The 14,113-nt window shown below is 41.4% G+C and overlaps 1 protein-coding gene across 1 annotated transcript in view; it reads right to left on the reverse strand.

Annotated features, from left to right (window-relative positions):
- arhgap10 (Rho GTPase activating protein 10) overlaps positions 1–13,607 on the reverse strand; it is a 135,887-nt gene extending 122,280 nt beyond the window's left edge. Inside the window, exon 1 of the mRNA XM_062996220.1 lies at positions 13,163–13,607. Coding sequence (XP_062852290.1) covers positions 13,163–13,316 — 154 coding nt within the window. The 5' untranslated portion in view covers positions 13,317–13,607. The remainder of the gene's footprint in view (positions 1–13,162) is intronic.
- Between the last annotated feature and the right edge of the window lie 506 nt (positions 13,608–14,113).

Genomic DNA, 14,113 nt, shown 5'->3' on the forward strand with positions numbered 1-14,113 from the left:
AACACTGGCATTCAGTCGTTGGTTTTGTTATTTAAATGTACCTGCAGTGCTAAAATCCACTTCAAATATCCACACGTGATGTCTTACGTCTGTACTTCTAAATATGAGTGGCTCTAAACATGAGCCAAAACATTAGGACCACCCATCTGACCCACCAAGACATGGACTTTACAAGACATCTCAAGGAGTCCTGTGGTACCTGTACTAGGGTATTACAAGCAGGTACTTCAACTTTTGTACCCCTATGCACAAAGAAACTTTATAAAGATGATCCAGTTGTCTTCACAGAGCCCTGACCTTAGTCCTACTGAACAGCTATGAAATGAACAGCCCACGGACTTATGTAAGAATCCTTTTTGTGGATTTTACCTCAGCGTTTAACACCATCATACCAGAACACCTCAAACTGTCTCAGCTCAGTGTGTCCCCCGCCATCTGTCAGTGGATCACCAGCTTTCTGACAGACCGGACACAACAGGTGAGGCTGGGAGATATTACATCTACCATAAGAACTGGTGCACCACAGGGCTGTGTCCTCTCTCCACTGCTATTTTCTCTCTACTCTAATGACTGTACCTCTACAGACCCAACAGTGAATCTTCTAAAGTTTGCAGATGACACTACGATCATTGGACTAATCCAGGATGGAGATGAGTCTGCATATCGGCAGGAGATTGATCGGCTGGTGCTCCGGTGCAGTCAGAACAACCTAGAGCTGAACACACTAAAGACTGTAGAGATGACAGTGGATTTTAAAAAGAAACCTTCGACACTGCTCCCCATCACCATATTCAACAGCACTGTGTCTACCGTGGAGACCTTCAGGTTCTTGGGAACTACTATTTCCAATGACCTAAAGTGGGAGGCCAACACCAACTCCATCCTCAAAAAGGCCCAGCAAAGGATGTACTTTCTGCATCAACTAAGAAAACATGGTTTGCCACAGGAGCTGATGAAACAGTTCTACACCGCAGTCATTGAATCTGTCCTGTGCACATCCATCACAGTGTGGTTCAGTTCAGCCACAAAACAGGACAGATGCAGATTGCAAAGAGTGGTGGATAGAGCGGCAAAAATCATCGGTGCTCCTTTGCCCACCCTTCAGGACTTATACACAACAAGGACCAGAAACCGGGCAGAAAAAATTATCACAGACTTCTCACACCCTGGACACGAACTCTTTAACCTCCTACCCTCTGGCAGGCGCTACAGAGCCCTGAACACAAAATCAAACAGACACTGTAACAGTTTCTTTCCAAATGCCATCAAACTCATCAATAACAATAATTGAACTGCTGTTTACTGTTGTTTACATGCCACACTGCACTTTATACATGCTGTATAATACCGTAACTGCATCTTACCTTACTCAACTATTTATTTTACACTATTTTTATATTTTCTGTACATATGCAAATACTGCTGAACATGTAAATTTGTACATTGTCTACATAGTCTTGTCTGTATTGTTTGTAAATTGTAGAGAGTCTACATAGTCTTGTCTGTATATTGTGTTGTTTGTAAATTGTAGAGAGCTAACAACAGCCGGAAACAAATTCCTTGTGTGTGTAAACATACTTGGCGAATAAAGCTGATTCTTATGAACTGGAACTCTCTACAGATGTTGACCTCCACTCTGGTTGAGGAGAGCCGTAACTAACACACCCCTCCGACACGTGTGCAGTAGCCGACTGCATCTTTTCACCCTCACAAGGCGAGTTCATATGTCGATCAGCTTTGTGTCAGCCCTGATCACACATTATCCCTCGTCTCTGTGCAGGTGCCATCAATCATCCAGCAGAGATCGTAATTGCATCAGTTATGAGGAATCCCCTGCGGCACCCTCCCAAAACAACAAGCCAATCATTGTTCGTGTAGGCGCTCAGCCTGCCGGTAGCAGAGCTGAGATTCTAATCAACGAGTTCGAGATGTCAGCTCTGGTGTGCTAGCACCACAAGCATAGTTTAAAGTCTTGTGAGAAGACTTTTCAATAGAGTGGCTGTAGCTGCAAAGATCACATCGAGATCACTGTATTTAAATACCATTTGCTTTTGAAATAAGATGTCTAGCAAGCTCATGGTCTGGTGTCTGAATACTTTTGGCTATATAGTGTACTTTACCCAGTCGTGTGGCCATAGCAAATTGCTCTTCTGATCAGTGCATGTACACTATATGGCCAAGAGTTCAGGAGTTTCAGTCACACCCATTCCTAACAGGTGTATACAATCAGTTCTAAACTTCCAACACTGTGACAGCTGTTTGAACACCTTTGGAATGAATTGGAACTTTATTGTGTCCATTAATTTAACACAGCATCTGTGAAGCCAGGCTCTTATTTCAGACCTGGTTCCACAGACACACTCCAAAATCTTGAGGAAAGTTCTGCCAAAGGATATGTTATAGCTGTATGTAGGAAAGCAACTTCATCATAATGCTTATGCTGTTAGAATGGGCTTACGACATCATGGTCAGGTGTCCACATACATTATGCCAAATTGTGTATGTCAAGCACACAAATAAAATACTTCAGGTTCTACATTTTAAATGTCCTGGTGTAGATTGCAACTGGTTTTCTTACAAATATTGTTGCCACTGGTTTGGACAATGCAATTTGAAGTAGAAATCATGGTGGGGGGCGCCCAGATGGCGAAGCGGGATATTCCGCTAGCACACCAGCGTTGAGATTCTGAACTCCTTAGTTCGAACCTCGGCTGGGCGCTATCTGGCGGGCATAATTGGCAGTGCCTGCAGCAGACACTAATTGGCCACCGTATCTGCTAGGGTGGAAAGACTGGACTATGTGTGGGAGGGATCTTCATACGCGGGTGTAAGGACCCTGATTGGCAGAAAAGACGACTGTGCAGAATGCGGGGGCGACAAGAGGAGGGCTGTGCACGTGTCGGAAGAGGCGTGGGAAGCAACATGCTCTCCTCTGATGCAATCGAGTATCCCTTAGCAGCGTAAGACAAATTGAGTGTGCTAAATCGGGAGGAAAATAGGGAGAAAATGCATTTAAAAAAAAGAAATCATGGTGTGATTGAAACTTATATGGAAAAAAGCTCCTGTCTCATCTCTGGCAAGGTGCACAATGCTAGATTACACCTGCTCCCAGACTAATCTTGAGGGAAAAAAGGAGAGACAAGCAATCACTTAAAAAGACTGATAAGACGCCCTGAAAGCAGCAGGAACAGCAGTGACATCAAGAACAATAAGCAGTGAACTTCACAGTAATTACAGTAGTACTTTGTAACTCAACGTCCCCTAAACATAAAATATTTGAAACTCAATGCCCTTCGTCGAGAACGTTTCCCTTAAACTAAACGTTTCCCTTAAACTCAGCGTGTTCAGTTTTTTTTTTCTCTTAATTATTACTGCCCATAAGTTTAAGTCATCGCTTGTTGTTTTAGTACAATAAGTCACATTAAGCTTTGTGCACCACCAAACTCCATAGAAAATAGCGGTACAGCCAGCGCAAAAAAAGCGAGAAATTCTTCTCATGTGAATGCACCCTTACTGAACTTGCTAAGGAATACGGTATTCCAAGACCAAGCATCTCTACAATTAAGAAGCATAGGTTAAAGTTAAGGTTGTTTTAGTAAAGTGCAGGTTTTATTGTATTTGTTATTGATTTTTTGAACTGTTTTTCAATTGTATTTCTGTGTTTTTATATTATATTTGTGTTATTTTCAGTGTATAAGTGTCAAATACAATCCCATTATTTTATATTGGCCTAAAATATATGCAGTTCCACGGGACCAAACATCCTTATGGGAAAAAATACCTTGAAACTCAACTTTTGAACTCAATTCCACTCCTAGAACCAATTGGCGTTGAGTTTCAAGGTACCGCTGTATCAAACTTTTAAAACTGGACATTTATTCATTTATTATTTATTTAGATGTTTTATGTGGTGCTTACACAGTGGTTATATTAACGGCAGGATGGTCATTCTCATATTTCAGTTTATGGTCCTTGTCAAGTGTTTTTCTTATATGTTCATCTTTGGATGCGCTCTTTTAGACCATTTTTTTTAACTTGATGATTGTTTTCATTATGGTTTGATTAAATCTTTCTCTTATAGTTATAGGTGTTGCTATAGAGGCTTACAGTATAAGCACTAAGGACATTCAGTTAGTGCATGTTTGATAGAAACAGGTATATGGCATATATAACATTTGAACAAATCAAACAACAATCTACTCTGGTCAGACAAAACTAAACAGAACTTTCAGTAATATTCTAGCTAGGTCACTTTGAAGAATGTGTGTATGATGAGATAGAACCTTCATAATTTTGGGCTTCTTCTCTACAGAGGGTACTGCCACATATGAATGTAGTGAAGCATCACAATGCATTATAATGCTATGTAGCAGCCACTGAGGTCCAGAATCTCTGCATGTTATCAGCTGGCCTAACATCTGTCCTAGGGAGATGGCCAAAGCCCTGCAATGAATTGGCACACTGTTGAGGCCATTTCTGCATCACACCTGTCTCGAGCCCCTATACCCAGAGGAACCCTGACCAGGATGAGCTAGTTCATGCAATAAAAAAAACCCTTTTGTACAAAAAAATCTACAGAAAGGCTGTCAGTCGTCTCCAAGCTTCTCACAGACTGAATGCTTTGTTCTTGTTTTTGTTCAGCTTTGATCATTAAACTATGATGTGTATGTAACACGACCCACTTCACCTTCAAATCAACACCTCGTGAGTTTATTACCTACACGTGATAACAAGAAATCAGGATCAAAGCCAAAATCAACATGACTCAACTAAACACCCTTATATAGCAGTGGAACTGGCAACCATCCTGGACTGGTTTGGGCAAAAGTCCGAAGCACGCTGAAGAAAGTCGATGTTTTGTTGATTAGCCAAGTGAAAGGTTTGTTTGTTTGGATTTTAACGTCATGTTTAACACATATTGTGTCATTTTATGGGATGATTGGTATGATGGAGTCTGCTTATTGTATCTTGTCTTATGCTGGAGTTTTTAAATACCGTGTCCACTCACTGTCCACTCTATTAGACACTCCTACCTAGTTGGTCCACCTTGTAGATGTAAAGTCAGAGACGATCGCTCATCTATTGCTGCTGTTTGAGTCGGTCATCTTCTAGACCTTCATCTATGGTCACAGGACGCTGCCCATGGGGCGCTGTTGGCTGGATATTTTTGGTTGGTGGACTATTCTCAGTCCAGCAGTGACAGTGAGGTGTTTAAAAACTCTATCAGCATTGCTGTGTCTTATCCAGTCATACCAGCACAACACACACTAACACACCACCACCATGTCAGTGTCACTGCAGTGCTGAGAATGATCCACCACCTAAATAATACCTGCTCTGTAGTGGTCCTGTGGGGGTCCTGACCATTGAAGAACCGGTGAAAGCAGGCTAAAAAGGTATGTAGAGAATCAGATGGAGTACAGTCAGTAATTGTAGAACCACAAAGTGCTTCTATATGGTAAGTGGAGCTGATAAAATGGACAGTGAGTGTAGAAACAAGGAGGTGGTTTTAATGTTATGCCTGATCAGTGTAAACACTATATGACTAAACATATTTGGACACCCGACTATAATCTTGTTGGACGTCCCATTTCAAATACAAACCGGTATTATCTCCAAGTGATCTTTTCAGCTATAACAGCAGCCACTCTTCTGAGAAGCCTTCTGTGGGAATTTGTGCCCATTTAGTCAAAAAAGCATTTGAATGCCTGGGCACTGATGATGGTCAAGAAAGCCTCAATGGTGTTCCAGTTCATTCCAAAGTCATTCAGTGTGGCTGAGGTCAGGGCTCTGTGCAGGCTACTAAGTTCCCTGAAACCATGTTCTATCCACCTGTGTTACCTGTCTGTTACAGACTGTTACCACAAAGTTGGAAGCATAAAATGACACCTGTTAGTAATAAGTGTGGCTACAAACCCCTAAACTCACTAAATAGAACAGGTGTCCACATACTTTTTGCCATATGGTGCATTTCTACTAATCTAATGCTAATTTTTTTCAGACAAAAATGTGAAATGATGTAAACAAGGTGGTCATTCCACAGTCTACCATAATAACATGGTTGTGTCGGCACCAGAACGTGCACACATTATGTACGTCACATGAAACCACAGACACTAAGACATTACAGTCTTTGTAACATAACACAGTTCACCTTTGTAACCTGCATGTGATTACAATAAATCCAGAGTGTTGTCACAGAGGTGAGCAAAATTACCAGGACTGAACCAGCTACATCACAGGACAAGTTTTAAACAGGCATGTACACTGATCAGCCATAACATCAAAACCACCTCCTTGTTTCTACACTCACTGTCCATTTTATCAGCTCCACTTACCATATAGAAGCACTTTGTAGTTCTACAATTACTGACTGTAGTCCATCTGTTTCTCTGCATGCTTTGTTGGCCCCCTTTCATGCTGTTCTTCAATGGTCAGGACCACCACAGGACCACCACAGGACCACCACAGAGCAGGTATTATTTGGGTGGTGGATCATTCTCAGCACTGCAGTGACACTGACATGGTGGTGGTGTGCTAGTGTGTGTTGTGCTGGTATGAGTGGATCAGACACAGCAGCGCTGCTGGAGTTTTTAAACATCTCACTGTCCGCTCTATTAGACACTCCTCTGTAGTTGGTCCACCTTGTAGATGTAAAGTCAGAGACGATCGCTCATCTATTGCTGCTGTTTGAGTCGGTCATCTTCTAGACCTTCATCAGTGGACACAGGACGCTGCTCATGGGGCGCTGTTGGCTGGATATATTTTTGGTTGGTGGACTATTCTCAGTACTGCAGTGACAGTGAGGTGTTTAAAAACTCCATCAGCATTGCTGTGTCTGATCCACTCATACCAGCACAACACACACTAACACACCACCACCATGTCAGTGTCACTGCAGTGCTGAGAATGATCCACCACCTAAATAATACCTGCTCTGTAGTGGTCCTGGGAGAGTCCTGACCATTGAAGAACAGCATGAAAAGGGGCTAACAAAGCATGCAGAGTAACAGATGGACTACAGTCAGTAATTGTAGAACTACAAAGTGCTTCTATATGGTAAGCGGAGCTGATAAAATGGACAGTGAGTGTAGAAACAAGGAGGTGGTTTTAATGTTATGGCTGATCAATGTAGTATTTGTATATAGTGCCTGACTGTATACACTGGTTATTTTCTGAACATCAGTGATAATACATGTGAAAGAATTAGGAATAAAAAAATTGAGAAAGAAGATAAAACAAATAAGACATGCTAGCACACCACTGCAAAGCATTTGAGCTTGACAATCCAGAAAAAACGTAATAAGGAATTTCCTCAGTGGAAAAAGTTAGGAAACCTCCACATTTATCACTACATAAATGCCTAAAATTAAATTAGTAGCTCCGCATCAGCTGCAAATAATTAGAACATCGTTAGAGAGGATTCTGGAGGCGCCGATCTTATTTAAACCCTCAGACATTTAATTTGGTCTGCTTTTGATTGTTGACATAAATAGTATCACCACGGAGGGATGCAAAGAGTTCTCTGAAGCCTTCAGTAAGGAGGTTATAGTTCGTGCCACAGTTTGAGTAACTTTTTGAGGAGTGTTCAAGAGAACAATGATAACTTAGAGATCACAAGATCACACTACACCACTTTCAAGCTATTCAGATCGCTGTGCAGTTTACACTACACAACTGGATCTCTTGTAATCGGGAGTCTTTTAGGTCGTTGTGGTTTTCACACTACAATCCATCACCATGAGGAATCTCAGGCGAGTCTATCTGGTCTCCCAAACTACGTTTCGTCACGAAAACACACACGAGAAGTGACGATGGGTTTAATGATACCATGTCCAAAAATGCCCGCCAGCAGAAAGCAAGCATTCAAAGCTGTTTGTGCGCTGATATACAGCATAAAAGCAAGTAGGAAAAATAAATGAATCTGGGTGAAGGAGTGGACGGGGCTACACGACCAGCAGGGATTGTCTGTTCTGTTCTGTAGAGAGTTGGAAGTCGAATAAATATTTTTTGCAAGGCAACGTTGGTATGATAGTTTGGCATGGACGATAAGGTCACAAATACTGTAAAGCTTGAGTGTGCCGAAGTATTGTGATATAAACTGTGTTTATGTGCCCCTATGCCCCTGTTCCACATAATTACACTCCTCCCCCAGAGTTTCCCTTCTGTATTTTGCATTCATAACTAGGGATGAAATGATTCACAAGAATACAGTTAATTACGGATTCAAAAATTCCACGATTCAAATCGATTTGACATGTAAAATTAATCGATATTCACTTAAAACAGCAGAGGGCACTGGTGCTATACACCTCGCCTTGATGACGTCACTGGTGCTATACACCTGGTTGCCAAATTCTGGGTTTTTCAGCCAAATTGGGCTTAATTCTGAATTGTTTTACATAATTTGTACCTACTTCAGAAATGAAAGGACATTCATTATTTAGATAAATAAAAGATAATCACAAATACAGTATTTAATTTTCATTTTTTAAGTGAAATAATAAAAGGAAACTGTCATAATTTGTCTTCAATTTCAGTTTAACAAAAATTACATAACATAACATTTCATAACAATCACAACCTGATCGCAACACCTTTCACACTACATGACTTTGAGACAGATATTTAGCATGCTAGATATTTTTCTTGAGTCTGCGAGCGATCGGCAAGCCACTTTGATCGAGTCGTTGAACAGTTCACACATAGTGATCGAGAGCCGAGTTTTGATCCCCAGGCAAACGCCGAGTTGCCTCAGAGTTGTCACATCTAGCGGCGACCTGCCGGCAATCAAAAATCAGGGCAAAAATCGTGTAGTGTGCACTAGGCATAAGGTGCTGGCCTGGTGATCAGAAGATTCTCAGTTCAATCCCTACTATTGCTGCATTACTACTATTGGGACCATAAGAAAGGCCCTTAACCTCCAATTTGCTTGCATGGTCACAGTTTTGATCATAATTGTGAGTTGCACTGGATAAAAGCGTCGGCTAAATGCAATAGATGTACATTTCCTAGCCGATACCCACGTATGATTAGACACCAGAGTCATCAATGTCCAAGATCTCATGCAAAAGTAAAACATAATAATTATCATATTTAATATTCCGTGCTGGGTTTTTCCCAGAACTAACTGTGTAGTAAGATTAGTCTGCAGCATACAAGTGGATGGAATCATTGTCAGCTAATCATTTGTGCTTAGCTTTTAGACAAAGATGGTGTAATGTGACACAAATTATCCCTAAAAACACCTCGTATGAGTTTCTAACCTGCATGTAATGACAAGACAGCTGGAGTAATGCCACTGAGTTGTGCAAAATCAACATGACAGAACCAACCCCACCATAGATAAATGTTTAAACAGGAATGTAACTCTATAGTACACTTATACAGAGAGATCGACGCAAATAGGATTCAGCCAAACCAGACCGGACCTGCTGGCTAAAAAGTCATGATAAGAATAGGGGCTTTGCAAAACCATGTAAATCACAACAAGGCAAAAGCAAGCGGCTTCATTTTTTATGTATAAATAATAAAGCACCGATTTTTGATACAACTACAACAACAGATTTTAAGGATCTGGCCCAAAAAGTGCCAACCTGGCAGTGGTAGGACTTGAATCAGTGACTATTCGATTGCTAGTCCAGTACATCAATCTCTAAGCCACCACTGTCCATCAGCTGATACCCAGTTCTACTCCAATATCAACATCCTCACGGTGACAAGTCGAAACCTTTCAGAGCTTCAGTTGCCAAGGAATCAAAAAATCACAAGTGTAATAGTGTTAGGATTTAAAGAAGACACCAGCAGACACATAACATGAAGGCCTAACCCCCAAACACATAAACCACCAACACAGCTCTTTGATCCCCTCAATGAAGTAGAGGTCAAGCATGCAGACAGGTACTGTTCTCTTGATGTACGCCATACATGTACATGTGTAAGCAACTTTAGATCTTATCATCTGTACAAACTACTGTCTGTAAGTACAAAGTAGCTGGAACAGTGGTCTCATTCCAAGGTCAAGAAGAAATCCAGTCCACATGCTTAGCTGTGATCCAAATATGACCAAAAACAGGCAAGTTATGAATTAAACGCCGCTCAGGTGGCGCAGCGGTAAAAACACACGCTGCAACCAGAGCTGGGATCTCGAATACATCGTATCGAATCTCAGCTCTGCCTTGCCGGATGAGGCTGAGCGGCCACATGAACAACGATTGGCCTGTTGTTCAGATGGGCGGGATTAAGCCGGATAGGGGTCTCTCTCGGTCAGACTGGTGCAATTACGACCTCTGACCTCTGCTGGCTGATTAGAGGAGCCTACACAGAGATGAGGAAAGAGTGCTCTCAGGGTGTGTCTCTCTGTACACAACGCTAGGTGGCACAAAACTCGTCAATGTGTGGGTGATAAAATGCATACGGCTTGCTGCCCATGTGTCGGAGGGGGCGTGGGTTAGCTTCGATCTCCTCGGTCAGAGCAGGGATTGGCATAGGCGGAGAGGAAGCATGATGCCATTGAGCAATTGGACGAGCTAAAGGGGGAGAAAATGTATAAAAAAAGAAAGTTATGAATTAAACCACAGGTGTAACCGTGCACAGCCAAGCAAGTCTTAGAGGCTGTGTTAGAAAAAAATCTCTACTCCATCAACACCATGACAAACTAGAACAGTCATATGCACAACATTGTACAACAACACTGTACCTACTATAAAGGAGGCATGATGGTGGTGGAACTATACTCTGGGGCTGGTTTGCTGCCAGTGGAACTGCTGCATTGCAGAGAGGACAGAATAAATAGGAAAGATTACATCAACATTCTGGATGCAACAGACGGTCCAGCAGGACAGTGACTCAAGAACACTTGTAACACCTTCACAAGTCCAGACCTTAACCCAGTCAAAACTAGGTGTACTGTTTTGATTTTTTTAACCCAGAAAAACCTTTACCACCATTTATTTCTGCCAAGTAGAGTGATCAAAGATCTAACCAGAAGCTTGATGGCTTTCAAAAGTTGCTGGTTGATTTGAACAACAACACAGCCCCTTGATCTCCTCAATGAAGTAGGGGTCAAGCATACAGACAGGTACTGTTCTCTTGATGTTCATCATACATGTACATGTGTAAGCAACTTTAGGTCTTATCATCTGTACAAACAACGTTCTGTAGGTACAAAGTAGGTGGAACAGTGGTCTCATTCCAAGGTCAAGAGAAATCCAGTCACCTTATGCTGAGAGAAAAATTCTAATTAAGCTGTAAACAAGCCTTAGAAGCTGATGTGCTACAATATTAACACCTTGACAAAAAGGTGATTTAGCTACAAAGACTACTAGAAGGGACAAGCTATTATAAAAGTTATTCAAACCCAACAACACTGTACCTACTATAAAGGAGGTATGGTGGTGGTGGAACTATACTCTGGGGCCGGTTTGCTGCCAATGGAACTGTTGCATTGCAGAAAGGACAGAATAATAAATAGGAAAGATTACATCAACATTCTGGATGAAAATAGACGGTCCAGCAGGACAGTGACTCAAGAACACTTGAAGCACCTTCACAAGTCCAGACCTTAACCCAGTCAAAAGTATGTGTACTGTTTTGATTTTTTTACCCAGAAAAACCCTTACCACCATTTATTTCTGCCAAGTAGAGTGATCAAAGATCTAACCATTAGTCTGATAGTTCCAGAAGTGGCTGGTTAATTTTATTTGTTTGTTTATTTATTAGGATTTTAAGGTCATTTTAATTCACATTTCCCCATACACAAGGTTCACCAGTTCACAAGGCCACATTGAACACAGTCGTGGACAATTCAGTGTCTCCAATTCACCTCACTTGCATGCAGGACTGTGGGAGGAAACTGGAGCACCCGCAGTAAACCCACGCGGACACGGGGAGAACATGCAAACCACACAGAAAGGACCCGGACCGCCCCACCTAGGGGCTGGTTAATATTAAAAGATCTACGAGACATTTAACATGTAATTTTAAAAGTGTTGTACGTGTACTGATGTGTGGTTTTTTTTTCTCAATGAACTTTACACAACTGTTCAGTCAAAGGGGGAAACGAAATCTCCATTCATACATAATGTTATACATTATGTACATCATGCATCATACATACAAATACATCACACATCTGTCTATCTGTCTGTTTATCTATCTATTTATCTGTCTGTCTGTCTGTCTGTCTGTCTGTCTGTCTGTCTATCTATTTATCTGTCTGTCTATCTATCCGTCCGTCTATCTATCTATCTATCTATCTATCTATCTATCTATCTATCTACATGTCTGTCTGTCTGTCTGTCTATCTATCTATCTATCTATCTATCTATCTATCTATCTATCTATCTATCTATCTATCTATCTGTCTGTCTATCTGTCTGTCTATCTATCTATCTGTCCGTCTGTCTATCTGTCTGTCTATCTGTCTGTCTATCTATCTATCTATCTATCTATCTATCTATCTGTCTGTCTGTCTGTCTATCTATCTGTCTGTCTGTATGTCTGTCTGTCTGTCTGTCTGTCTGTCTATCTATCTACATGTCTGTCTGTCTATCTATCTATCTATCTGTCTGTCTGTCTATCGATCTATCTATCTATCTACATGTCTGTCTATCTATCTATCTGTCTGTCTATCTATCTATCTACATGTCTGTCTGTCTATCTATCTATCTATCTATCTATCTATCTATCTATCTATCTGTCTGTCTATCTGTCTATCTATCTATCTATCTGTCCGTCTGTCTATCTGTCTGTCTATCTGTCTGTCTATCTGTCTATCTATCTATCTATCTATCTATCTATCTATCTATCTATCTATCTGTCTGTCTGTCTGTCTGTCTGTCTGTCTGTCTGTCTGTCTGTCTGTCTGTCTATCTATCTGTCTGTCTGTCTGTCTGTCTGTCTGTCTATCTATCTACATGTCTGTCTGTCTATCTATCTATCTGTCTGTCTGTCTATCGATCTATCTATCTATCTACATGTCTGTCTATCTATCTATCTGTCTGTCTATCTATCTATCTACATGTCTGTCTGTCTATCTATCTATCTATCTGTCTGTCTATCTATCTATCTATCTACATGTCTGTCTGTCTATCTATCTATCTGTCTGTCTGTCTGTCTATCGATCTATCTATCTACATAGATAAAAATGTTTGTAACTCACGTTTGGTTGCATTGATGAGGTTTTTTCCATCTTTATAAAGTTCCTTAATGAATCTGTTGGTTTTATCCAGCTCTGCTTCATGAGCTTTGATTTTGTCTCTGAAACCCGGACTGTCCAGGTAACATTCACTGAACTCCAGAGGGTGCAAGCCCATGTTGTGCGTTTTCTTCAAAAGTTTTCAGTCACTTGAGTAACAGACAAACTCTTCAATCAAGTTCACTCAAGTTCACTACGATAAAAACGGGATATTAAAAGCTGCATGAGTTTTGCAATGCGCCGCTCGACTATTTCTGCGCGTCCTGCTCTATTTCTGGATCAACACCCGAGCAGAGAAACTTCACCTAACTTCATTAACACGGTCCTCCTGCTCCGAGTCCGGGGTTCAGCAGCCCTGATCCGCTCTGTGACCTCCACAATGAAGCAAATACAACTATCAAATAAACTCAGTGGGTCAGGATTAAGGTCCACGTCGCACAAACGCTCGGGATGACAGAGCTCATGTCTCCTCCTACAGCATGCGGGATTTTTGGGCTCGTCCGCTGGGCACTATGACGTCATGCCTACTACTCTAAAGTGACATCTAGCTGCAGACTCCACGGCGTCGACTCCGACTCCGACTCTGATTCAGACTGCCAGACGGGACCGACGTGAGTCGATTCTAAAGAGTCGACTCCAACAAATGTATTTATTTTGTTTAATTAGAATTTTAAAGTCATGTTTTACATTCTTTGGTTACATTCATGACAGGACAGGTAATTACTGGTTACACAAGATTGGTTACACAAAATTCATCAGTTTAAGTTTAATGTCAAACACAGTCATGGACAATTTAGTATCTCCAGTTCTGATTCAGACTACCAGACGAGACAGACGCGAGTCCAATTCCACACAGCAAGGAGTCGACTCCGACTCCGATTCTGATTCACACTGCCAGACGAGACATACGCGAAC

This window comes from Trichomycterus rosablanca, chromosome 5 (assembly GCF_030014385.1).
Source record: "Trichomycterus rosablanca isolate fTriRos1 chromosome 5, fTriRos1.hap1, whole genome shotgun sequence".
NCBI lineage: Eukaryota > Metazoa > Chordata > Actinopteri > Siluriformes > Trichomycteridae > Trichomycterus > Trichomycterus rosablanca.